General features: G+C 43.1%; 1 protein-coding gene across 1 annotated transcript; it reads left to right on the plus strand.

Moving 5' to 3' along the window:
• On the plus strand, positions 1–27451 carry VXN (vexin). The gene is made up of 6 exons (XM_066264675.1): positions 1–208; positions 5468–5523; positions 14229–14379; positions 19122–19183; positions 23983–24077; positions 25863–27451. The coding sequence occupies exons 1-6, from the start codon at positions 142–144 to the stop codon at positions 26044–26046; spliced, it is 615 nt and encodes a 204-aa protein (XP_066120772.1). The 5' UTR covers positions 1–141; the 3' UTR covers positions 26047–27451.

Here is a 27451-nt window from a genome sequence, read left to right on the forward strand (position 1 = left end):
GATGAGCTCACAGCACCAGCCTGTCTTTTGTGGACCTGCACAATGATCCCCGAGCCAGACTGGATTAGGAAACCTCGCGACTAGGGGTTCAGAGAGAGGCCTCCAGTCCCCAGGCATTTTAGGGGAGAGAAGACTGAAACGATGCATCAGATTTACAGCTGCAGTGATGAAAATATAGAGGTTTTCACCACTGTGATTCCTTCCAAGGGTGAGTAAAATCCTCCTTGACTGTTCTCTTAATGTGGCACCTTATGCTGGAGGGTGAGGACAATCACGTGCTGTTTTACTATGGTTTTCCCTCAGGTGTCTGAGCTCTGACTGCTTCTCTGTCTTGATGATATTTTTTGTTGTTGTTTCTGAAAAGGAGGCTCATGCATAAACATCAGTTTTTGAGAAACAGTCCATCTAGGGAGACAGGACAGTTAAATATTTCTATTTCACTTAATTCAATTCTGCAATGCAATATGCCAAATGAAAGTGACAGCAAGCCATTGTTACAGGAAACATAGACAAACACAAAATTCCCCGGCAGCCAGATAGATTCTTTTCTTCTCCTGTGAGCAAGTGGGTTCTGAAATGGGAACCAGCTGCCTCAAATGTCTGATTTCTAACTGTGCTGTGAAATAAGAGAAATTCTTCCCACAGTGACTCAAAGTCCGATGAAGTGGTTAATAATGCCCTCACCAGGTTGACCTCTTCCCAGACCCTAGGGCTGTGCTCCCAAACTTAACCTGGAACTAGCACCACCCAAAAGTGTGACTGTCAGTATTTGTGCTCCAAGACAAATGGTGTCAAGTCCAAGGAAGGGCTTTGGGTGAGAGCCCAGATGGCTGCAAGTGTCTGGTGGCCGGACAAATTCCCTTACCCCCTCCAAAGCTCGCCCTCTCTTCTGCGGCCTCTGTTCTGTCCCTGCAGTCGCTGTTGTGCTGGTTGAGTCCGGGTCTCCAGCTTAACCCTAGCCCCATTGTCAGACTTGAATGAAGCTGGCTGGGTATTTGCTGGTGTTGTGACCCCCTGTTAAAACAATTTCTTTCTTCTTTCCTCCTCAACCATCAACAGGGCCATTGCTGGAAGGGGTGGGAGTCTGGGGGAGAGACTGAGCCTGATCACAAAGAGAGAGCCAGCAGAACATAAATTAAGCTTTAGACATCTATTGCCAGATAGCCAGAGAGAAAAAAGAGCTAGGAGTCTGCCCACGTGCAGGAGTGGGAACTCTCTCTGGAGACTCTAGAAAGTCAAGACAGCCATGACCCTCTGACCCAGCCATTCCACTTCTCCCATAGACATGGATGTTAATGGTGGCACTGATGCTGTGACAGTGAAATTGAAAAGAACCTAAGTGTCCTTGAAGAGAGGAAGGGGCCTGACCAGGGAGTGGTGCAGTGGATAGCAGGTGTCCCCAAACTTTTTACACAGGGGGCTAGCTCACTGTCCCTCAGATCGTTGGATGGCTGCCACATACAATGCTCTTCTCACTGACCACCAATGAAAGAGATGCCCCTTCTTGAAGTGAGGTGGATGGCTGAATAAATGGCCTCAGGGGGCTGCATGCAGCCCGCGGGCCATAGTTTGGGGACATCTGGGATAGAGCCTCAGACTGGGACACGGAGGACCCAGGTTTGAAACACCGAGGTCGCCGGTCTGAGCGCAAGCTCACCAGCTTGAGCATAGGTAGCTGGCTTGAGCGTGGGATCATAGACATAACCTCATGGTCACTGGCTTGAAGCCCAAGGTCTCTGGCTTGAGCAAGGGGTCACTCGCTCTGCTGGAGCCCCCCACCCTCAAGGCACATATAAGAAAGCAATCAATAAACAACTAAGGAGCCACAATGAAGAATTGATGCTTCTCATCTCTCTCCCTTCCTGTCTGTCCCTATCTGTCCCTCTCTCTGCCTCTCTGTCTCTGTCACACAAAAAGAAAGGGGGAGGGAGGAACAAAATGTAGAGCCATTGTACTATGGAACACTCCACAATAGTCAACAGCAATGGAGTAGATCTGCGTGTATGGACATAGATCTTCACACATAATGTTGAGTGAAAAAAAAGTAGGCTAAAAAATTACATATGTAATTACATATGTATGATAACAATAATTAAATTCAGAAATACAAAACAATGCTATATATTGTTTATGGATACATATTTTGAGAAAAGTATGAAAATATAGGCTGGAAAGATCCAGATAAAATGAGTAATCTTAGTTGCCCTGGGGAGGGAGGGAAGTAGAATTAGGGAACACAAAGAGGGGCCTAAACTTGTCTTTTAATTTTTTATTACTTTTATATGATAAGGAAACCAACTGGAAGCAAATATGAAAATGTTAAAATGTCTATTTTCTGTCATTTTTTTATTTAAAAAGTTTTAAAGGGAGAAAAAAAATCATTATGTAGTCCAGGAGCAATATCACACTTCACCTGAATAAAATTACTTAAAACAGGGCCTTTAACTTCACGTGTCTAGACTGCTGCCACGTCTGCACTGTGTGACCTCAGACAGGTCACTTGACCTCTCTGGGCCTGAGTTTTCACTTTTGTCAAGGGGAGAACTAGAACTCATCTCCCAGGGTTATTATGTGGGGAACATGAGATACAAAGGCTTTTAGAACAGCACGTGGCATTCAGTAAGCACCATTAAATACATCACTGACCAAGTGATTTCTACTTTTGCTCCATATTTATAGCAATGAATATGTTCGGTCAAAGATAAATATTTAATCCCTTATTCCTTTCTTGCCATTTTTATTCACGGCTCTCTGTAGATGTTAAACTGAGTATTCACTGGTATTCATGCACATTCAGTGCTCAGGAAGTTGTTCTCTAGAAAAGGAGTATTTGCTACTGATATTAGACCAGAAGTGAAAGACGTTGCCTCTTCCTTCTTGTTTTGCCCCAGCTTGCTTCCCCAAAGCCAACAAGCAAAGGGCCATCAATGAGAGAAGACAGTGCTAGCTCATTTTACATCACCACTTGTGGGATTGGTAACTATTCCATCCTCACATTCCCTAATTGCAGAAACAGAGGTTGCTTTGATCTATCTAAAAAGGGTTATAGTCCCCCCTGATATGCCCTTTCCCAGATGCCACAGTTTAGCCGTGTTTATTCAATGGGCAATGACCAAAACATTTTCAGAGGACAAGTTCAGTCACATGGGCAGTGTTGCCTAGTGGTTAAGAGCATAGGCCTTGTTCCATCATCAACTGTGTGACCCCAACCCTCAGTAGCCCCATCTATAAAATGAAGAGCACCTACCTTAGAGTTGCTAGGAAGCTGAGTACAATAAGGCAGATAAGCCATCCACCTAGTAAAGCTTAATGAGGAGCTATTATTACATTTATTATTGTTATATTATAGCCCACTTTCCAACACACATGTATTGAGTTTAACCTAATAACAATATACTCTTTTTAGCTGAGCCATCTTAATAACTCACAGAGAGATAGCCACAGCAAATGTTATGGTGTTTCTTAAGTATTTTAAAGGCATAGGACATAGATCAAGTCTGTAACTGAGGACAAGTGTGTATGTTTATTTTCTAGAGACATTTCACGGAAAGATTTCACAGACACAATTCACTGTAAACACAAAAGATAAAAAGCTGTGGTTTTACCAAGAATTTATACCAGAAGCTATTTCCTGAGGCAAACCAGAGTGGGTTTAATTCTGGGGGAATTGTAGCATAGCATTCAAAATAATCTACTTGGGGATAAACAAAGATGGGGAGGGGTTAATGAGGGGAATAGGAGAGAGAGGAAACGGAGAAAACTCCAGAAAGAGAAATTATAATGGCATGCTACAGTCTCTAGACGTTATCACCTATTCCTTTCGCTAGCCTTCATCTTGCAGAGAAAGAGGAAAATCATAATAACCACAATTAATTCCTGGGAACTTACTCTTCACCAGGTGATGGCTCAAGGGCTCAATACAAATTAGTTTATTTAATCCTTACCACAGTCCTTTGAGGTAGGTGCTGGTATCATCCCTAATTTATAGATGAAGAAAGTGAGATTTAGCAAGGATGAGTAATTTGCCCAAGGTACATTACTGGCAAGTGATTCACACCTGAGTGAGAAGAGTGGGGGGCCCTGGCCCTTAACCTGTATACTGGGCTGGTCGCTGGATGATTGGTGTCATGGCTGCAGGTGCCCTGAAGAAGATAACACAGCACTGTCTGATCAGTTATCTGATAGGTAACAAGAAGTCATTTCAGTGCTAAGCAGGGCAGTGACATGGTGGGGTTTAGATTCCAAGTAAATCATTCTAACAGCAATATGGAAAAGAGATGCCATGGGAATCTCTTTTTTCAACAAAATGCACCTTTTTTAACCAAGTAGTTAAAATATACATAATATATGACTTACCATTTGACCATTGTAGGTGTACAGTTCTGTAGCATTAAGAAAATTAAAACTGTAGTGCGACTATCACCACTATCCATTTCTGTTAGGAACTTTTTCATCATTCCTAACAGAATCTCTGTCCCCTTCAAACCAGCAATTTTCAACCTTCTTTTTCTCCTGATACACATAAACTAATTACTAAAATTCTGTGGCACACCAAAAAAATATATTACATTTTTTGCTGGTCTGACAAAAAAAAAAAAAGGTATAATTTTTGATTGATTTACAGAAGAAAAATAATAATAGTAATTATCTACCTTTTTCTTCCAAAATGACTTTTTAAAAACTTGAGTGACTATACTTGTATATAAGGATTTCTGGTATCAAGAATTAACAAATCAGACAAAACCTTATTATGGGACATGACCAATAAGATGCAACTCTATTATATGACCTATATCATTATGGCTTAAGGGCATTCACACCAGATGGCTATTGTTGTGTTGGCTGTTGTTATTTGTTTATTTATTTATTTATTTATTTATTTATTTATTTATTTATTTAAACAATCTAAGGGAAAAGAAGTAAATAGTCAGGTATTGTATGTTTAAAAAATTCTTGTGGCACACTGGTTGAGAATCACTGCATTAAATAATAACACCCAATTTCTTTATTCCCCGCCCCTGGTAACCTCTATTTCACTTTCTGTCTTTATGAATTTGACTAGTCTAGGTATCTCATACAATAGACTCATACAATATTTGTCATTTTGTGTCTGGCTTACTTCACTTAGCTTAATGTTTCATTTATGTTGCAGCGTGTATCAGAATTCCATTTCTTCTTGAGAACATTAATATTCTACTGAATGTATAGAGTACATTTTACCTATTTATCTGTTGATGGACATTTGGGTTGTTTCCACCTCTTGCCTATTGTGAATAATGCTGTTGTGTACTTTGATGCACTCAACCAAGTAACATCTAAAATTGCTATTGCCCCTTGCCTCTTCTTCCCGTTCCCCCTCCTCTGTGACCCTGCCCCACTGCAGGCGTGAACCTCTCAGTTTTGTTACTGTAGCTATGCCAGCCTCAGAGGTATTCTCTAAAACTATTCCTTTACTCTCTCTTTGCAGTGTCCAGTCCAGCCAGAAGAAGAGTCAAAAGCTCTCAACACCTCTTGACAAAGAATGTAAGGAAACTTCAATTTTGATTTATTGGCTTTTCATTTAAAAAGCAATGTCTAGCTTCTTCACTCTCTCTCTCCTGCTCTCTCTCTAACCAGGAAGGTTTTCTATAGCCCACATTGTTGTTGCTACATTCTCTCTCCTCCACTTAACCAAAATAATTGGCAGATGTCAACCAGCACATAGCTCTAAATCAGACCCCTCTCTTCTTCCATTTTTCCAGACACAGAGAGTAAATCTCATTTTATAAATACTTTTTTTCTTATTTAAACAGAGTCCACGATGGGGATATAGCATCGCTGACTTACATATTCTCCTGTTGTTGGCATTTGCAATGTTCCATTTTTTTTCACTGTTATAAATAGCAATGCAATGAGTTTATTTGTACAAAATACTATTTTGGGGATTAATTATTTGGTTCATAGGTCTCATAGAATTAACAAGTAAAAGAATAAAAATAATTCCATCCATCCATCCATTTATCCAATATTTGCATTTTTATTATGTGTGAGAGACACTGAGCTAGATGGGAAGAAATAATGGTGATTTTTTAAAAAATAGTTCTGCTTGCAGTTTTGTCACATATGACCAGTAGTTCTGAACAACTTCCAGGCTCGCAGCCATGCTTTTTCATTTACCTCCAACTTCACCAACATTGGCTTTTATTTTTTTGTATTATCTTTCCCTACTTTAATAAGCATAGACATTACCTTAAAATTAATTTACATGTCTTTAGAGCCTAATGAGGCTGTGACTTTCACATTTTAATTACAAATTTTTTTATGTAAAAGCTGTCCATACATCTTTGTACTTTAATGTAAAAGATTTATTTTAACTGCTAATCATTTCCTCTTGGTTATACTGGAATTTCTATCACAAATTTTTATAGACCAGCATCTTGATTTTCTGAGTATCTCAATTTTTGAAAATTTATTCTCCATTAAAAAATAATTTTAAGTGTCCTTGGAATAGGTAGGATTTTAGTCATTGTTGCTTTTATATACATTTATTACTTTTTTTTTTTTTTTTTTGTATTTTTCCGAAGCTGGAAACGGGGAGGCAGTCAGACAGACTCCCGCATGCGCCTGACCGGGATCCACCCGGCATGCCCACTAGGGGGCGATGCTCTGCCCATCTTGGGGCGTCGCTCTGCTGCAATCAGAGCCACTCTAGCGCCTGAGGCAGAGGCCACAGAGCCATCCTCAGCTCCCGGGCAAACTTCGCTCCAGTGGAGCCCTGGCTGCGGGAGGGGAAGAGAGAGAGAGAGAGAGGAAGGAGAGGGGGAGGGGTGGAGAAGCAGATGGGCGCTTCTCCTGTGTGCCCTGGCCGGGAATCGAACCCAGGACTCCTGCATGCCAGGCTGATGCTCTACCACTGAGCCAACCGGCCAGGGCCTACATTTATTACTTTTTTAATATCCAAATCAGTATGTGCCAATTATAAAATTTGAAACGTTATGAAGATATAAAATATGGTATTAATAAATCCTGAAGGTTGTAGAACACAGTAATTAGGTGTATAGACTTAAGAGTCAAACTGCCTGGGGTTAAATTTCAGGTTTATCTATTTCTGGCTTTCTGACCTGGGGTAAGTTGCCCAACCATGCTGGGACTTAATTTCCTTAGCATTAGAATGAGAATAAAAAAAGAGTACATAGCTCAAGAACCATTGGAAGGAGCAAATTATCTCTAAAGTGCTTAATTCAAAATCTGACACATACTGAGCATTCAATAAGCACTGGCAGTTTTCTAAGTGAATATTTCCCATATACTATCAGAATTATTATGCCTTATTGCTTAATAACATACTGTTTTGCAGTTTTTTTACTAAACAATAAATCTTGAACATGTTTACATGCCTATTAATACATATAGACCTACTCCATTCTTTATTATTATTATTATTATTTTATTGATTGATTTTTAGAGAGAGAAACATAAATTTGATGTTTCACTTGTTTATGCATTCATTGGTTGATTCTTGTATGTGCCCTGACCGGGGATCAAACCCACAACCTTAGCATATGGAGACAGCACTCTAACCAACTGAACTACCCAGCCAGGATCTACTTCATTTTTATAGAGGCTGCATAGTATGCCATTGTATGAATGTACCATAATTTTTTACCTGAACCAAAGCAGAAGTTTTCTTAGGGTAATTATTTAATCAAATTTTCAATAAATGAGATTCTCCATTTTTTCCACTAAAACAATGTCCTAAGAAATACTCTTGAACACATTTTTTATACTCTTATGTAAATGTTTTTAAGGATACATCATAGATATGAAAATTCTGGGCTATCAAATCAACATTTGTGTTCCTTAAGCTTACACAATTTATGTCAATTATGTATCAATTAAAAAAATAAAAGACAATGCTCAAAGAATATGAACATTGAAAAAATTATATAGCCATTGTCAAATTCTAAGCAACTGTGTTTTAAAAGTACCTTTATTAGAACACCTGAGCCAATACTGTGAGGTATCAATGTTGTTGATCTTTGACAATCTAATTAATAGGTGACAATATCTTATTGTTTTAATTTGCATTTCTTAATACCATTCTTCATCTTCTCATATATTTTTTTTTCACTCCAGGTTTCTTACTTCTGTCTTTTGCACATTATTTTTTGTCAGTCATATACTTTTTAAAATAACTTGCAAATATTTCATGTATTAGAAAGAAAAGGGATTTCAGTGGATGGAAAATTTCTTTGTTGTAAGGCATGAAAATTACTTTGTTCTCTAGTCCCTGAAAACTTAAGCCCATCTCTAGTAGAAAAATGTTCCTGACATTTTTATTTAGGGATTTAAATTTTTTTATTTTATTTATTAATATTTTAAAATATTTATTAAGTTATTTTAGAGAAAGAAAGGAAGGGAGAAAGAGAAAAAGAAAGAGAAACATCTTTTTTTTTTTTTTCTGAAGCTGGAAACGGGGAGAGACAGTCAGACAGACTCCCGCATGAGCCCGACCGGGATCCACCCGGCACGCCCACCAGGGGGCGATGCTCTGCCCCTCCAGGGCATCGCTTTGTTGCGACCAGAGCCACTGTAGCGCCTGGGGCAGAGGCCAAGGAGCCATCTCCAGCGCCCGGGCCATCTTTGCTCCAATGGAGCCTTGCTGCGGGAGGGGAAGAGAGAGACAGAGAGGAAGGAGAGGGGGAGGGGTGGAGAAGCAAATGGGCACTTCTCCTGTGTGCCCTGGCCGGGAATCGAACCCAGGACTTCTGCACGCCAGGCCGACGCTCTACCACTGAGCCAACCGGCCAGGGCCGAGAAACATCCATTTTTTGTTCCACTCCTTTATGCACTCATTGGTTCATTCTTGTGTGTGCCCTCACTGGGGATCTGACCTACAACCTTGGCATATCAGGATGACTCTCTAACCAGTTGAGCTACCTGGCTAGAAAATTGCTCCTGACTTTTAAGGAGCAGTGGGTTTTACCAAAATGGAAAGGGAAGCAGTTGTTTGTAGGTAATTCAGAGTTTAAAAAAGTTTCACAATAGATGTTTCAGTCTAGGCCTTAAGTTTGGCATTACCTTGGATCTGAAAGAGCCACAAATCATTCATGACTCAGGAACAATCCCATTGGGAGTTAGGACTATTTAGTTCTCAACCAAGTTCTTGCCTTGAATTTCTAACCTTAAATAATGTTCCTGTGTAAATCACTTCTTATACCAATATCAACTGGCTTTATAAGGACAGAACAGTGGTTACAAAAACTTTTAGTTGTCTTCAATTTTTCCCCTTTTATTTTTAAATTAAATATATTGGGGTGACTTGTTTAATAAGATTGTATAAGTTTTAAGTGTTCATTTCTATGATACATGATCTGTATATCGCCTTGTGTGCCCATCACTCAAAATCAAATTATCTTCTGTCACCATGTATTTGGTACAAAAACTTTAAAGATGGAAACTAAATCATCATACTTTCTAGAGTCCTAGAGAAAGAAGTTCTCAGGGAACTTAGAACTTTAAAGTGATATTTCTCAATGGTGGAGGTGAAGCCTCATGAATGTGAGGTGCACAAGGCCACCAAAACATGGGGCACAGCCTCCTGAAATATCCAGTTGGCTTCAGCCAGGCGCTATACAGCCATGCTCTCAGGTTTTGAGTGTGGAAGTTTTTGAGAAAGACTGCTATATTTGTAGTTTCTGACTTCCCCTCTCTGAAGTACTTTTACTCAAAGAAAAAAAATGACTCAATTATATGAATACATATAAAAATTGCTTTTGATTAAAAAAAATCAGAAGCTAGAGTCTTGTCTTCAAATATGCAAGATTCCTCCAGGTGAGACAGCTTCACAGAGCCCCCTGGCCTTTGAGCTTGCTTCTGAATTTCTGATTTCCCCTGACAGCCTGATTCATTTTTTGTTTATACAGAACATTCAAATTAGAAAAGACAGAAAAGGTGTCTTAGTCCACCTTGGATAGGGGAAGCGAGTCCCAGAGAAGAATGAATTGGCTGTGATCTCTTCTTTCCTCATCCATTTTACTCTTGGCTTCCCTTTGCATTCTTGAGAAAATGATTCGTATTTTGCATCTGCTCTAAAGTACCAATGTTTATGACATTTTTTGTCCTGAAATTCTTATTTGTGTCTGTTCTCACTTCTCTAGGTACCATGTGGGTATCAGGTTGCTTCCTTTAAGATATTTCTTTTCTTTCTGAAACACCCTCAGTCCTAGTTTCCCTTCTCTATGGACTCCTCTTAAGTTCCATTTTCTTTCTAAACCTAGGGCACAGCCCCACAATGTTCCTTCTCTAGACAGTCTCTCTTTTTTCTCAACTTGGATTCTTAGGCAATTTTATTGACATCCTGATCAACTTGATGTCATCAACATTATAAGAGTAGCTCAGCCCTGGCCAGATAGCTCAGTTGGTGAGAACATCATCCCAATACACAGAGGTTACTGGTTCGATCCCCAGTTCAGGCACATTCTGGAACAGATTGCCTCTGTCTCTCTTGTCATTTCTCTCTAAAATAAATGAATAATGAAACAAATTTTTGTAAAAAGAGTAGCTCAAAGTAATGAATTTACACGAAGGTGTGGGTCAGTGAGGACTCCCAGTACAATGGAAGCCCCGCCACTGGGATTCACAGCCCCTTCATGACAGGCAACAGGCCACCGTCAGGAAAGGTTGATTAGGAAGGATGGAGAAATGAGATTGCAAATGTCGCATTCTCCCCATGTTTCAACCTTGTGGAGGAGGGATTTGTCTGGTTATCTACTAATTTTTCAAAATGAACTGAGCAATCAATTGTACTAGAAAATTCTTATCTGAATGTAGGTACCTCTGTGAGTCTGTCAAAGAGCACTCAGAAGTCATAAAACCAGAGTTTTGGGGTTTTTAAAGGTACAAGCTCATTTATAAAATGTCTAGAAAAGGCAAATTGATATATAGAATTGTATATTTGAAATGAGAAAATGTTATGATATACAAATTATCATCAATAAAGTCATATTGCTAAAATATTCATCATATCACTAGCCATACAGGCCCATAACTGAAAGCTACTCAAATGCTCATAAACAGTAAAATGGATAAATAGTGATATAGTCTCACGATGTACAGCAATGAGAATAATCTGTAACAATCATATAATAAAGGATTGTCACATAATTAAAAATGAAGAAACCCTACATGAAAAAGTACATACTGTATTATTTCATTTATATAAAACTCAAAAACTGTCAAAACTAATCTTTGCTATTGAAAGTCAAAATGAAGTTTACATTGAGGGGTGGTCAATCACATTCTATTTCTTGAGCTGGGTGAGGGTTCTATGACTCGCCTTGTGACCATTCATGAAGCTGTACATTGATGATAAGTGCACGTGTTGTATATCTTAATAGATCTTTTAAAAATCACCTGTAATCCCAGGAAAAATACTGAAATATCAAATGTCCTTTAATCAGGTATGATTAAGTAAATAAAAACACACTTTTGTCCTGGTTCTGCCCCTTATATCTCTGTGACCTTGAAGACATACAACTTCTCTTGGCCTCAATTTCTCGATGTGAACATTGCTGTGGATCTCATCAACCCCAAATCATGATGATTCTCCATTACCCAAGTCTCATCTGTCTTTCTAACTTCCTGTTAATATGCCCCACCCACTGCTGCCGGTTCGCCATCTTAACTGTGTACTCAAGGTGTTAAAGAACCTCCTCTCAAACCAACTTGTTGTAAGACCACAACCAGCAGCAACAAGCCCTACAGACTGTGTCCTATAGACTAAGTCCTACAGAACAGAAATAAACCAGGCTCTCAGGAGGCCACAACCATCCGTTCAGCTGTCCATTCCCTGGTGTAGGCCTAACACACTGCCCTGGGGTCCTTTTAGAGCCTCTGTTATTGTGGGAAATGAGAACCAAGCACAAGGCCAGCTACAAAAGGGAAATCTTCTGAGTTGGACCCCTCTCAGTTCCTTCCCACTGTTAGCATCCTTTGGCAAAAGGGGGTGGAGGGTGGTTGGAGAAGATACCCTGAGGAGACATTTGGCCCTAAGTCATGACCTGGGAAGGAACCAGCCTCATCTCCACCACCAAGAACCTCCTACACCAAACAATGGGCTGAGCCCCACTGCCTCTCTCCACTCTCTCCCTCCCCAATCTCTTCCCCAGCCCACGTGCAGAGAGGGGATAGCCAAGGTGGCGGTTCTTGTTGCTGACAGAGAAGGAAATGCTGGGTCTTTCCCCAGGACTCCTCAGCCTTTCACATCCTGCCTTATTTTCTCCATCTACAGTGGGTCTGAAAACACATCAGTCCTCACTTTGAAACAATAAAAATAAAATAAAAAATACTTGTGATGGGAGGTTAACCTCAGAGATTCCTGCAAGTGTCAATGAGACAGGTATTATTCAACTCGGAGGTTCACATTCTGGGAGAGGGCCCTTAGGTCAAACAGTCTGTGTGTCCGTGAGAATAGGACTCTGAGCCAGCATTACTCCAGAAAATTACAGTATTCTGGGCAACATCATGGCAGAGCACAGAGCCAAAAAGAAGGGAAGGAGGAGAGCAAAGAGGATGTATGTGCAAGGTGCTGAGTGTCAGGCCACCCACAGCTGTGCCAATGCACAGACTGTCGAGTGGAGGGTGCTGCCCCCAGCCTGCACTGAAGGCTTGCAGAAAACAGAAACACCACCTTCTGCAGTGCCCAGAGGAGACAGGGAGCCAATCCCAAATGCTCCTGAATTATCAGCTTTCTCCAAAAGCATAGAATGAATAAGTCTGGGTCCTAAAATTGTTCCAGGAAGAGTTTATTTCCTACCCTAAGACCAAATTTGGAATATATTAATTTTCTAAGCAAAAGACTGTTTGTGGTAAACTGAGGCAAAGAGTGACAGCTTCCCTTATTTTCCTCTGTGGGAGACATGAACCACTGTCAGACACTGTAGATAAATACCAGGGTGGGCAAAGGTAGGTTTACAGTTGTGAGTATGCAAAACAGTTTACTCTTGTAATATTATTTATATTTTTTCATGAGAACAACTGCAAACCTACTTTTACTTACCCCTTTATGTGACATGAACTAAAAGAGTGAGCTGTGCTATTAAAATCCCTACTAGGCTCTGGCTGGATAGCTCAGTTGGTTAGAGCATTGTTTCAATATACCGAGGTTGCAGATTTGATTCCTGGTCAGGGCACATAAAAGAATCAACCATTGAATGCATAAATAAGTGGAACAACAAATTAGTGTTTCTCTCTCTCTCTCTCTCTCTCTCTCTCTCTCCCCCTCCGTCCCTCCCTCTCTCTTTTTCTCTAAAGTCAATAAAAAATAAATTAAATTAAATTTGTCTTAATGACAGGCACTTACTATGCCCCAATACAGCCAGGGCAGACAAGGGTGTCCCTTTCCCACCTAACCACAAGGTGTCAAAACTGGGGTTGAACTCAGTTTTGCCTGAACCCAAATGAGTATTTTTTTCATCATTGACAATCTAATAGGAGAAAAAGTACAATGATTGTTTTAGTTTATTCAATTACGCATGTTGTTCAGCATCTTTTCGCATTTATTGGTCATTTGTATTTTTATTGTCAATTGCCAGACCATGTTTTATGCCCCATTTTTTAATATTCTTTCTCTCTTTAAAAATTATTTAGAAAATTAATTTTAATGAGGTAACATTGAGCAATAAGAGTATAATAGGTTTCAGGTAAATATTTCTATACCATTTGAACTACTGATTGTATTATATGTCCATTACCCAAAGTCAAATCATTTTCCATTACTTTATATTTGTTCCTCTTTACTCCCTCCATCCCCTCCCCCTTAACCCCTCTCCCTAGTAACCACTTTATTTTTATCTATGTCCACTTACCTGCAAAGACCCTAAGACCCCAACTTCTAGGTTTATCCTTATTTCAAATAACCTGTCCTGCTGTCAGACTGGGTCAGGCCAGGGTGCAGGTGACCGGCCTTGACTTTTGGCATGATAGCCCAGGATGCCGACTCTGTGATTGTACTGCTGGCGAGGAACCCCCAGAGCCCTCATTTTCCTGCACTGTGACACCACTGGACATGCTGAAGTTCAATATGCAGTTAGCTGTTTCTAACCAGCGTACCCAGGTGTTTTCAGTGTTCCTAGCGTTCAGTGGAATATGAATGGCTCCAAAACATGCAGAGCTGCAGCCCTGGCCTGGACCATGGCTCCCTAGATTTGATTTGGGAATGAGCTGACTGTCCTTCCTCTTCCCAGCAGGTGGTGATCGAGTCAGACCTCTACCCTTCCCGGCCCCTGGAGCTGCTGCCACACCGTAGTGACAGCCACGACAGTGAGGGCTGCAGGTGGGGCCGGCTCCAGAGCTCATGGCAGCAAGGACCCCACCCTGCCAAGACCCCTGTGAGGCCAGGTATGTGCACCCTGACCCCTGTTCCTGGTACCTCCCTGGGGGACAATGACTCACTTGGAGCAGCAGCAGCAGTGTCTGCATCCCGACTTGTGTTTGGTCTGTCTCCTTGGTCAGGCCAGGTGAGCAGAACACCTGTGGTGTGGGGATTGCACTTTGCCCCCACACATGTGTTCCTGCTATGAATGCACCTGCTCTCAGATCCCTCTACAGCGGCCCCCACAACGCCTTCTACCTATAAAACTCGCTTTGAGTGTGTGTAGTGAGCAAAGATGCTTTCATCCACCATCTTGCTCCACAGGAAGCCCTGCTGGATTCAGGAGATGAAAGTCATTATGTTCTGGGGGAGAGGAAACCAGTGTAGTCATGACTCATAAAGCAGATGACGCCTACATTATTTATTTTCTAGGCTGTGTATATATACTTTTACAGACTCTCGATAAACAGCCATCTTAAACTCTCACCATTTTAACTTTGAATGATAGGCTGTTTCAATAAGTTATAAAAAGAATTTTGGGACAAATTTGTATTGGAAGGTGGAAATACTATGTTTACCTTTCACACTATATTTATAAATGGCTTCCACTTCAAGCAGTCAAGCAGGCATCTTCCTCTAGCTCACTGAAGTCTATGATGGTATTTTGCCTTTAATTGATGGTTTAGGTTATTTCTGTTATGCCCACAGCCTAAAGTTATTCATATTTTAACTCCAAAAATACATAATAGAATGTCTGGGGTGTCCTTGTCAAAGCCTTTGTGGGTCAACAATTTTGTGTGCTACGAGAACTGAAATAAGACTCCACTGAATACGTCCCTTCATCCATGCCACTTCTTTAAGGTTTCTTTGACCACTAACACCCTGATCCTCTTTACAATCCTACTATAAGAATGCACAAAGCACCTATATTCTCTCATTAAGTGATTACATATACACATATATGTGTAGAATGAAAGCATTGGAAAACCACAATCTGCCTTGCAAATTAAGAAGAGATCAATTTTCTCTGTGTGTATATTTAGGTGAGTGGGTGGCGTGTGTGTGTAGAGAGAGAGAAGAGAATATCTTCACTACAATGTCATACAGTGAATTTAGGGCCATGCTTCTCAAAGTTTTACGTGCACCAGAATCACCTGAGAATCTTGTTTGCAGATTCCAGTCCAGTAAGACTGAATGAGGACCCAGGTTTTATGTTTCTCATAAGCTTCCAGATAATGCTAAGGATGTTGGTCCAAGGAGAATGAATTGATTAGCAAGGATTTAGAGATGATTTAATGAGTGGTTTTCAAGGTGGAGTCCTCAGGGCAGCAGAATCACCTGGGAACTTGTTAAAAATATAAATGTTGGGTCCCTCCTAAGACTTATTGAGTCAGAAATTCTGGGGTGGGGCCCAGCAATCTGAGTTTTAATAACTTCCCTGGGTGATTCTAATGCCCACTGAAGGTGGAGAACCACAGATGTATTGCACACACCCCTGCCAATTTATAGAAGAGGAAACTGAAACCATGAAAACTGTGTGACCTACTCAAGGTCACATTGCTCATTAGTAACGAGGCTGAGATTAAATTTTAGATCTCCTGATTTCCTAGCTGATGCCTCTTCCCTTCCAGGAGAATAACATCTTCCCAACTGTCTCGTTTTAGGAGACACTTTCCTTCCTTTCTAAGTAGCTCATGGAAGCTTCGATTGCCCAAGTCAGTCTTTTATTCTGAAAGAAGAGGACAGTAAGTTATGAAATGGAGAGAATCTACCCAACATGTGACAGTCAGCTCATGCAGGGAATGCGTTAGTCATGTTCAGAAGAAGAAAAAAGTTGAGCTGGGTGCTGATTCAACCTTCAGCTCCCCAAGTCTGATCGATTCTAGAGGGGGTGGAGGAGCGGGAGGGTTTCTGAACCAAAGCCAGGCCCCAGTGCTCTCCACAGGAGGGCTTGGCACCAGCCTTGGGCACTGAGCCTTCCGTCTTTCTGTCAGAGGATGTGCATCTCCAGGAACCTCAGATCTGGGGACTTGTTTCTCTTCTGAGCTATAGGAGGTGACTGAGGAACCCAGGAATGGGAAATTGTGGGCACTCTGAAGGCAGAGGCCCAGCTGGAAAACTCTCACCATGAGCTCTTAAGCAGGTGAGCCTCTGGGGCCTGGAAAGGGGATACTCTACCTCCTGGGCCTGGCAGAATTGGTCACTCGTGGAACCCCTACACCAAGACGTCTTCGGGTTCCTTGGAATCAACTTTTCCAAATGGAACTAATCTTCCTCATTCAAACCTCTCTTCCTTTCTCAGCTAGGACCACTGTCCATCTTTCCACAAGCCTCTGGGATGTTTTCCTAACATTCCTTTCCTCTCCCACCCTCATACCACCCACCACTTCACACACCGAACACTGAGCGTGTCAACTCCTAGATATGTCTCATCTCTCCCTCTTGGAACCTACCTCGGGCTGCTGGACTCAGTGTCCCTGCATCATCCCTTGTGTGTAGCAGCCCACCCTGGCCCTCAGCCACCGGGCCCCCTCTCAGAAAGGTCCTTCTAAAGCCAAAGCCTGCCTCTGCCATTCTTTGCCACCTACAGCTACCCATACCATGCCCAAGGCCCTCCAGGACCTATCCTCTGCTGACATCTCCAGGGCCACTTCCTGTGACACTCCTGTCCCTGCCAGTCCATACACAGAGCCACCCGGAGCTGCTGTGTAATCCTGTGACTACTCCCTTATATGCTTTTTTCCCTGGACCTTCGCTGACACTCTTCTCTCTGCGGCTTGCCCTCCCTGTGTCTGTCCGCCTGGCAATCCTCCCAGACTGAATTAGGGGGCTCCCGGGTCTAATTTCTTCAGCCCTGCAGTTCGCTCTTCCCAAAATCATCTTCACCAGCTTCATTGAAACTGTTGTATATTATAAAAGCCTCAACGTTCTCATCTGGAAAATGGGGACTATGATGACAACATCTTGTCTAGGTAGTGGTGAGGATTAAATCAGACAATGTGTGTATGTTTTACACTCAGCACAGTGCCTGCCACAGCAATCACTCAAAAATATGAGCTGCTAACATTACTTATTCCAGAGCACTGTACACCAGGGTTTGATCTCTGTAGTCTTGTAACTTTGTTTAAATTGGTATAAAGATGTTATCCTGGGGGTCAGGGTGCTTTATTACTACAGTAGTGTGATAGGATGGGCCTCATCCTAGAATGTCTGCCCCAGGGGAGAACAACATTGAAAGCCAACCCTCTCCCCCCACCATCTCCTACCCTAGGTCAGCTCCCTCAGCTCAACACGTGGATGCTCAGATGCTGCAGGCTTCAGAGTAGAAATTACTCAAAAGTAGATCAGGCCTTGGAAATAAAGGCATAGCAAGAAGGTCCTCACATACCTTTCAGGCAGCCCATGTGTCAGGACTCTGAGAAGCTCCGAGTCGTCCACATTATGACGCTGTGCTTCCCACCACAGACAGGACTTCTCTGCTCCTTTTCACAGAGGAATGTCTAGGAGCAGCAGAGTAAAGAATTGATTCGAGCCATAAAGACTTAACTCCTGATCACCTCTGTGATCTGGTGCTTTAGGAAGGGAGGGGAGGCTGAGGGTATGTTCTCTGAGTACCTACTTATTACATCTCAATCCTTGCCCCCTGGAAGAGGGCCAGGGGTGCAGGCAACCTTCTCAGCAGTTAGTTGCCCTGCTACCTGAGCCTACTATCCAATTCTGCTGCTTGGTACAAGCCCTTTAAAAATCCCCAGCTTGTCCTGACCTGTGGTGGTGCAGTAAATAAAACATCAACCTGGAACTCAGAGGTCACCAGTTTGAAACCCTGGGCTTGCCCAATCAAGGCATATACAAGAGTTAATGCTTCCTGCTCCTCCCCACTTCTCTCTCTCTTTCTCTCTCTCTAAAATGAATAAAGTTTTTAAAAAATAAAAAAAATCCCTAGCTTGTCATAAAAAAGAATGAAATATTACCTTTTGCAACAGAGTGTATGGACCTAGAGAGTATTATGCTAAGTGAAATAAGTCAGAGAAAGACAAGTACTATATGATTTCACTGATATGTGGCATCTGAAAAACAAAGTAAACAAACAAAGAAAATAGAACCAGACACATAGAGGCAAAGAACAGATTGGTACTTGCCAGAGGGGCGGGGTTTGGAAGGCTGGGTAAAAAGGTGAAGGAATTAGAAAGTACAGATTGATAGTTACGAAATAGTCATGGAGATTCAAAGTACAGCATAGAAAATACAATCAATAATTTTGTGGTAACTAAGTATGGGGCCAGGTGGGTACTTGAAACATTGTGGGGACACTTTGTAAAGTACATGATTTTCTAACCACTATCCTATATACCTGAAACTAGTATAGAATAAAATTAAATGAAAACTCTAATTTAAAAGTAAAAAGCCCTGTCTGGGTGGTTCAGTGGATGGAATATCATTCCCACACACCAAGGTTGTGGGTTTGATCTCTAGTAGGGGCCTTGTAGGAGGCAATCAATGAGTACACAACTGAAATGGAACAGCTAAGTGGACAGGCAAGTTGATGCTTCTCTCTCTCTCTCTCTCTCTCTCTCTATCAATGGAAAAATACATATGATAATTTTAAAAAGAAAGAAGGAAGGAAAGAAGGAAGGAAGGAAGGAAGGAAGGAAGGAAGGAAGGAAGGAAGGAAGGAAGGAAGGAAATTGCCAGCTTTAATAATTGATGTAGTCCTAAGAGAGGCAGAGCAGAGTGCACTGAGTAATGTGTCCTTCCTTCATCTTTGCAGTGGGAATTGCTGAACCCAGACCGTCACATCTGTGTGGGAACCGAGCCTATGGAAAGTCTTTGGTGCGTATCTAAGTCTGGGTAGTTGTTTCTGTTGTGCTGTCTGTGTCATTGTTACCTGATGAGGACAAGGCCTGGAGCAGGTCTTTCTAGGTCTGGCCAGTAGTGTGTGGGTTATTGGCTTCGTACAGGAAAGATTTTACAACACAAGTGCAGGTAATTTCAAGACTGTTTGTTACAGCTAGGGACAGTGAAAAAAAGGAAGGGCTCAGCATAAAAGATGCAACAGGAAAGAGCCTCAGCAAGGCTGCCTTTGTTTTTTAGAAATGTAAGGAGCCTGACCTGTGGTGATGCAGTGGATAGGGTGTCAACCTGGAACGCTGAGGTCACTGGTTCAAAACCTTGCACTTGTCTGTCTGGTCAAGGCACATAAGGGAGTTGATGCTTCCTACTCCTCCTCTCTCTCTCTCTCTCTCTCTCTCTCTCTCTCTCCAATGAATAAATTTAAATATATATATTTTTTAAAAAAGGAAATGTGAGGAAAGAAGCGGGCCACACTGGGCTGCCTGAGCTCACTGAGAAATAAAAGTCACAGTGACAGAAGTGAGTCAAGGCGAGGCTGCTGTTCACGCACTGGAAAGTCAAAGGAAAAGAGGGCCTTGGAGACAGGTTCTGGGATGAGCTGCTGCTGCCCATTGCTCCACTGGTTGCATTTTGTGAGTTTTGTATCATTTAGGAGAAAAAGCAGAGATACAAAGTGTGAGTGTGTTAGATAGAGTACACTTTGGGGTCCTTAGTCTTGAGGCTTTTTTCTTTCCTTAGCCTGCAGGAATCCTAGGGGAGATCTCGGGGGAGGATCTTAACAGAAGATTCATTAGCTTTCCAGGTGTGTCCTTCAATAGGTTGATTCATCAGATGTGCTTATAGAAGAGTCAGGGTTGTTTTCTGGTTTGTTTTTTGTTTGTTTGTTTTTAAGTGAGAGGAGGGGAGATAGAGAGATAGACTCCAGCATGCTCCCCAACTGGGATCCAGCCAGCAACCCCTGTCTGAGGCCTGAGGCTGACCCTGGGTCCATCCAAGCTATCCTCAGCATCTGGGGCCAACGCTCAAACCAATCAAGCCACTGGCTGCGATTGGCAAAGAAACAGAGAGAAGGGGGAAAGGGAGAGAAAGAAAAGCAGATGGCCACTTTTCATGTGTGCCCTGACCGAGGATTGAACCGGGACATCTGCATGGTAGACTGATGCTCTATCCATTGAGCCATTTGGCCAGGGCCCTGGTTAGTTTTATTTTTAAAGAATTCCATCAGCCTGACCAGGCAGTGGCACAGTGGATAAAGCATCAAACTGGGATGGAGAGAACCCAGTTTCGAGACTTCGAGGTCGCTGGCTTGAGCATGGGCTTACCAGCTTGAGCACAGGGTCGCTGGCTTGAGCAAGGGATCATAGATGTGACCTCATGGTCGCTGGCTTGAGCCCAAGGGTCGCTGGCTTGAGCAAGAAGTCACTCGCTCTGCTGTAGCCCCTCCCATCAAGGCACATATGAGAAAGCAATCAATAAACAATTAAGGAGCCGCAACAAAGAACTGATGCTTCTCATCTCTCTCTCTTCTTGTTTGTCTGTTCCTGTCTGTCCCTCATCCCTCTCTCTTTCTCTTTCTCTCTCTCTGTCTCGCTAACAAAATAAATAAATAAATAATGTCATCAAAGAGGGATGTGGGGGCGGTCTGCCCCAGGACATCTGGAATGCATAAACCATTCGCTCCTAACCAAATTGGTTAGGGAATATAAAATGTTGTGATTCATTAGCTGGCTATAAGTTTCTCAAATGGTTCGCCCTGGCTTAATTGTTTTATCTCAGCTTCTCTTATTCCACTTGTCAAGGAACTGCCCTAGCCTCTTACTATCCTGCCTCACCATGATGAGAGACTGAGTGTCCTTTTGGGCCAGTTCTGAGGGTCACAGAAAAGCAGGCGTGAGGGTTCTTTGCTCCTACTGTCTGTGGGCTTGCAGCACACCTCTAGCTCCTGCTGTCTTTCTTGCCAGAAATTCAGCTATTAGGCAAACAGAAGAAGGTGTTACCAAGTAGACATCTAAAAATGGAAGGAAGAAGCATTTCTGTGGCTGGCCCCCCACAGTGGTTGTGCCTAATTCCCAAGGGCAGCTAAGGGTGAAAGATGTAAGGGGTCTCGAGCACTGTGAAAACACAAAACACCTGTCATCTTAGGCTGGGACACCTCTGGAGGCCACCTGTTCCAGCTCAGGCTCTCGGAAGCCAACCCTGAGATTGGGGTGTAGGGTAAGAGACGTGCAGTAGGGATCAATACCTGTGACAGGAGAAGGGGGGCAGGCAGGGGGACATTGCCACACAGGCCCAACCCTTCCTGGTAGGAGCTATGAGGCTAGCAAGTGTTGCTCATCTGGGCTCTCCCAAGTTGGGTCCAAGTGACCAGGCCTTTATATTTCCTCCTCACCCTGTCACAACCTCTGGGATGCCCAAGAAAGTGTGACCTCAGACCATGTGGCCCTTCTGCACTGAGACATACCTGAGGGAGTTGAGAGCCATCCTACAGTCGGGCAACTTGTCCTTCCCTGAAGGGGGACCATCTAGCTTAACGTCTCTCTGAAAAAAATGATGTCTTCTGTATCTCCTTCTGAGCATGAGCGTGGGCACCCTCTGTTAGCCCAATAGGGGCTGAATCATAGCTGGAAGTGAGGTTGGCTCAGCACCTTGTGCTCAGTAAACATCAGCCTTAAGATTCATGAGCTGTGCCATGTGAGAACCAGAAGAGATCCGACAGATTGTCTGCCCCTAATCTTTATGGAACAAGTTGTTCAGAGATGTGAGCACTTCACTCCTGGTCAGAGCAGGAAATCTAACCAACGTGTCTCATCCAAGTCATCCCTATCCTAGGAAAACCACACAACAGGCCAAGATGAAACAAGCTGTTTTGTCAGGAGCTCCCGGTCCCAACCTAGTACTCATGGGAAAATGAGGATGGCTGGGCCATTGTCACAGGTTGTCAGATACGCGAACAGCTGGTATCAGACACACATAGTGGAACCCTGACTCAAAAGGGAAGAGAAGGCCCACAGCCTGGATCACAGGCCTAAGGCTGAGGTCAGACAGTGCCTTGGCAGAGAGGTAGCTGTAGCTGGGAGGTCAGAGCAAGTCGGGATGGGAGAGGGTGGTGAAGGAGACATGGTTACAAAATGGGGGAGGGAGGGGCAGTAATAATGCAGAAGACAAACAGGCAGCATGATTAACCCTTTCCTCTGAGCCTGAGACAGGGCTGGGGTCCTGCAGCTCTTCAGAGGCTGAAGAACAGCTCGGACCTCACACAGCTAACTCTGACTCAACCCTGAAGTGTACTGGCGGACATCGGGCTGAGGACAGTGGGGAAGAAGGGCAGTGGGTATATGTTCCCCCAGGGCTTTGGCATGATGGGGAGGGAGAGAGCTCCCAAGAGGCTACAAGGTAGCACAGTAACTCTGCCCACAACTCTGGCCAGCTGAGGAGAGAGGCAGGAGGTGAATCATGGCATCCTCATTGCGGAATTTCTGAGCAGTTCCAGACACACTGTGACCTTCACCTTCATGGGCCTTGGGGTGGAGGAACAAAGCATAGTGTATGTCCACTGACAGAGCTGGACTTGGCCAGGTTGGGCCATCAGTTAATGTTTACCTCTGTACATGTTTCTTGGCCACCAGCACCTCCTTTAGGAGAGCTGAGGAAGGCCATCAAAGGCTGAAGTCTCAGGCCCTGCCACATGCCATGAGACCTTTCTGGGGGCTAGGAAACTGGACAAACATGAAACAAGTAGAGAACCATAAAAAAAGAATGAATTGGTGGGATGCTGAAACATGTCAGAGGTATGCAGTGCTGTAGGGACAGAGAGAAATCAACTTAGGCCACTAGCCTCAGGGAAGGCTTCCTGGAGGGAGTAGGCTTGAAGGGCAGGCAGAGATGAGGCTCAATCCAGAGAGGGAAGGAAAAGACAAGTGAAGATGCAGAGCTGGGCATGGACACTGGGAAAGGCAGGTATGGCCCTGCTGGGACTGCAACTACTGGTACCCACACTGGTGGCGGAAGGCGGAGTTGGGGGTGACAGAAGGTAGGGCTGCATAGATGAGATGGAGTCGGCTCTGAGGAGCATTGAGGAGCAGCTGCAGAGGTGGCCTCCGTCTCTAATTTCTCCGTCTAGTAATTTTCTACTAGAAACTTACAATCTAGTAGTTGGAAGGACACATACTAGGGAATGTGTTAGACGGGGACGTGTGAGGGACCAGGGGCTAAAATGTCAATGTGAGTGGTACACACCTTGAACACTGTGGGAGTCCAAGGAGAAAAAGACCAGTGCAAAGCTCTTCTAGATAAAAGAAAGCCATCCAGAAATCTAGGAGGGGCCTGCGGAATGTGGCAGGTCTGCTTGGAAACAAGGAGGCCCCAGTGCCTGGCCCTAAAGACTACAGAAGAGGAAGTAGAGAGGCTGGCAGAACTCTAGGCAGTATATCAAAGCAAGAAACAGCAGGGTTTGACAAAAAAGAGACACAGGCAATGAAAGTGTCCTCTCTCAAGTTTTTCTCAAAGTGAGGTCCCAAGATGAGCAGCACCTAGGAACTTGTTCAAAATGCAAATTCTCAGGCTCACATTGGATCTACTGAATTGATACCCAGGTGGGCCCAAGACAGGATGGTGCTGACAAGCCCTCCAGGTAGTCTGGTGCCCACCCAAGTGTAAGAACTATTGCCTCAGGTTGGTGGTGGTTCAGTCTAGCCATTCCCCTTTCAATGGCTCCAGTCGAGCTAGAGTTAGGGCCATAGTTACATCCTCAAATTCTCTTCCCCTATCCGACAACACAGATTGTTCCAGTAGCCAGGATCTCAGTGAAGGCCCCCACCGCTGTGCCTGAGGCAGCTGCCCTGGGCTCAGAGAACAGAGCTGTTCTGCCAAGAGGGTAAGTGCTGTGCTTCCCCGCCCGCTGCCTGCAGGGCACCCCACCTGCTCTGGCCCCCGGGGCAGAAGAGTAACAGGTGGCTGGGTTAACAGACTCTCAGGATGATGACACAAAATCCATGCCAGCTGCTAATTCCCTTTTAATGAGGGCAATAATCCTACATAACTGTTTCCCTAGGCCGAAGTATTTTTGTGTGTGTGTTTTTTATAATGGTTTCCACTTCATTAACGCCACTCTTTAGACTTGAAGAATTGTCATTTGGAAGATTTTTGGTTAATCAGATAAATGTAATCACAGGCCATATTCAGAACCTCCCACAACATGCTGAGGTCAGAAACGCCTCTTGAATTAGGTTCAGGGCCCCTGCACAGAGCTAAAGAAGCACATAAGATATAAAAGTTTCAAACCCAGTTTATCACTCCCACGTTGCTGTTACCTCTGAGCCAGAGCCAGCAGCCAGAGTCGCAGGAATGCGTAATTCCCCAGCATCCCTCCCTGCCTTCAGTGGTGCACTAAGAAGATGACACGGGAGTCTTAAGCTCAGTTCCCTCTGTCCGTGTTATGTCCCCACCACTGTCCTCCATGCTGCAGGCGGCAGTCAAGTGGTGCTGCTTGCCTGGCATGCCACTGCCTTGCTGTGACTTCAGCAAGTTATTCAAACTTTCATGTCTTCGTTTATTTTAATAAAAATAAAATGGGGATGGTAATAGTGAGAACTGAATGAGATAATGAGTGAAGAGCTTAGCACAAACCACTGCTATCATTTTCTACTAGAAACTTACAATCTAGTAGTTGGAAGGACACATACTAGGGAATGTGTTAGACGGGGACGTGTGAGGGACCAGGGGCTAAAATGTCCATGTGAGTGGTACACACCTTGAACACTGTGGGAGTCCAAGGAGAAAAAGACCAGTGCAAAGCTCTTCTAGATAAAAGAAAGCCATCCAGAAGGAATTAAGAGAACCAAGTCACTCAACGTATTGGGACCTAACTGGAGAAAACTAAGAAAATCATTTGGATTGTATTAAGTTCTAGTAGCAAATTGTTCTAAGCAGCAATTGGTTTTTGGTGACTGCCAGAGTAAGTCCACAAAAACTTACAACATCTCAACAGAGGCCAACCTTACTAATCCACATGGCTGCATTGTGAAGGGTTTGAAATGGGGCCGGTCTCTCTAAACTCAGACATTCTCATTTCAGTTTGTTGCTGGGCCCTGGCTATTGACAAGTAAGGCCATTTCTTTCACCTAAAACAAAGTGAGGAGAAAAATGAGCATTCGTGGAGGCCTACAATGTGCCAGATACTTTATTTTCTCATTTTCCTCCTTGCAAAAGAATGAGTTAGATGAAATTATTCCCATTTTACACATGAGGAAACAGACTGGTTGAGGTTAAGTCACTTGCCTGAGGTCACACAGTAAGTGGGCAGCAGTATTCAACCCCAGGGCTCAAGCTCTTTCAAAAGCCAATGCTTTGGGACATCCACCCTTTTCAGCAAGATTGTTTATGTAGAAGGGGAAGGGGCGGGAAAGCAGAACTTTGGACAAGGGCAGATCTTGAGGTCCATAAACCATGTGCCCAAGGCCACCTCATTCCCTCACCCTATTCAAGGATCCCCCAGGGGGAGTCATTCCTGCCTGAGTCCCAACAGTGACCTTTCCTCCTTGTCCCAGGATGTGCAAGGGGAGGATGAATAAGAGCTCAGGCTACTTGTCTTCAGAGCAGAAAGTAGAGTCTAGCTCAGTGAAGTGACTGCCCACCCCCCACACCCCTGACTTTTCTTTAGATCCAGACATCACAAGAAGATGACCGAAGAGTATCCAACCCTTCCCCAGGGAGCAGAAGCCTCCCTACCACTGACAGGAAGTGTGTCCTGCAGCGTTCCCAGGATCCTCCGGAAAATGTGGATGAGGCATAAGAAGAAGCCTGAGTACGTGGGCGCTACCAATAGCGCCTTTGAGGCCGACTAAAGGTGACTTTCCCCAGGAGCCCTTCGTTAACCAAAATTCACTGCACAGGGGAAGAAAGCTGGATTGGAATGGAGCCGCACTTACCTCTTCAAGGAGCTGGTCCAAACACATCATCCTCCCTGCTACCCAAACACCCCGTCTTAGGACGCAGGAAAGGAACTTCTCTCGAAGGCAAAAGAAAACTGTTCCTTCTTAGAATTGCTAAAGCCCCTGGTCTGAAAGTGACTTTGAGAGGTGATAAGTTTATATGTATCTTTAAGTAAAACCACACCAAAATAACATTTTCCAAACCAATTTTAAAGTCCTTCAATGAAGGAAGCAGGTGATTCTTCCACCTTCCTTATGAGTTGTTCTAATATGTGTGATTTCTGGTGTAAATGTAAGAACTTGATGTTTGAAGCACTTGTAAACACAATGGCTCTTAATATTCCTGCTGTCATTCCTATTTTATTTTGATGAGGTATGATTTCCAATGACAAAGCACTATATAATTAACTTAATAGTCCAAATACCCTCTTGAGAGTAAGGTCAAGATGAGTTTTGGTGATCACTGGACAGGATTGCATGAATTTTCTATTCTTTTACATGCAGCTTTTCTATAGAAAAAAACATGATGAAATGTTAAATATTAATGTTTTCTGAAATGTCATAGTCTAGTGAATTAATAATGCCTTGCTTTGGTATAATGATTTCAACTTTTGAAAATGCTTCCCATCTGGTATCTATCTTTACAAAACCCCCATTAGAAAAAGCACAATTGTTCTCAATCTTCAGGTGGGGAAGCCAAGGCCTTCAGAGGTTGTGTGACAAGATATCAGACAGTGGAACTAGATACTAGGTCCACTTCTCCACCAGACTCCTTGCTTTGCTTACCCTCGCAACTTATTTGAAGAAGGTTTTTAGAGGAAGGAGTGTGTCTCCAGAAGTAATCTTTGAAGGGAAGAATTTGATAAATTTGGAACAATAAATGATTTGAATGAAATACATTATTTTGCATTAGGTTGAAATAGAAGAAATTGTCATATTGGTAGGTCAAAGCCAATTGGTTGTCAATTTTATACATAATGTATAATATTATGCTTTTCTTCTTGTAATGGGAATGTCATTACTAATTCCATTGTCAACATCAGTAGCTTTAAAGATAATATGATAATGATAGCTATCATTTAGTAAATTCCTACTGTGTGCCAGGCATGATACTGAGCACTTTATGTACATCATCCCAGTCTTTCTAACTACTCTGAGTTAGGTGGCTTTACCCATTTAATAGCTAACAAGTTTAAAGTAGTTAAATGTTTAGTCTAAAGGTACCTAATCATATGAGGCATTGTCAGGCCTCAATGCCTGTGTTATATCTACTCCTTCACTCAGCATAGTTTAGAACAGGGGTCGGGAAGCTTTTTGG

The sequence above is a fragment of the Saccopteryx bilineata genome, chromosome 3 (assembly GCF_036850765.1).
Source record: "Saccopteryx bilineata isolate mSacBil1 chromosome 3, mSacBil1_pri_phased_curated, whole genome shotgun sequence".
In the NCBI taxonomy this organism is placed as follows: Eukaryota; Metazoa; Chordata; class Mammalia; order Chiroptera; family Emballonuridae; genus Saccopteryx; species Saccopteryx bilineata.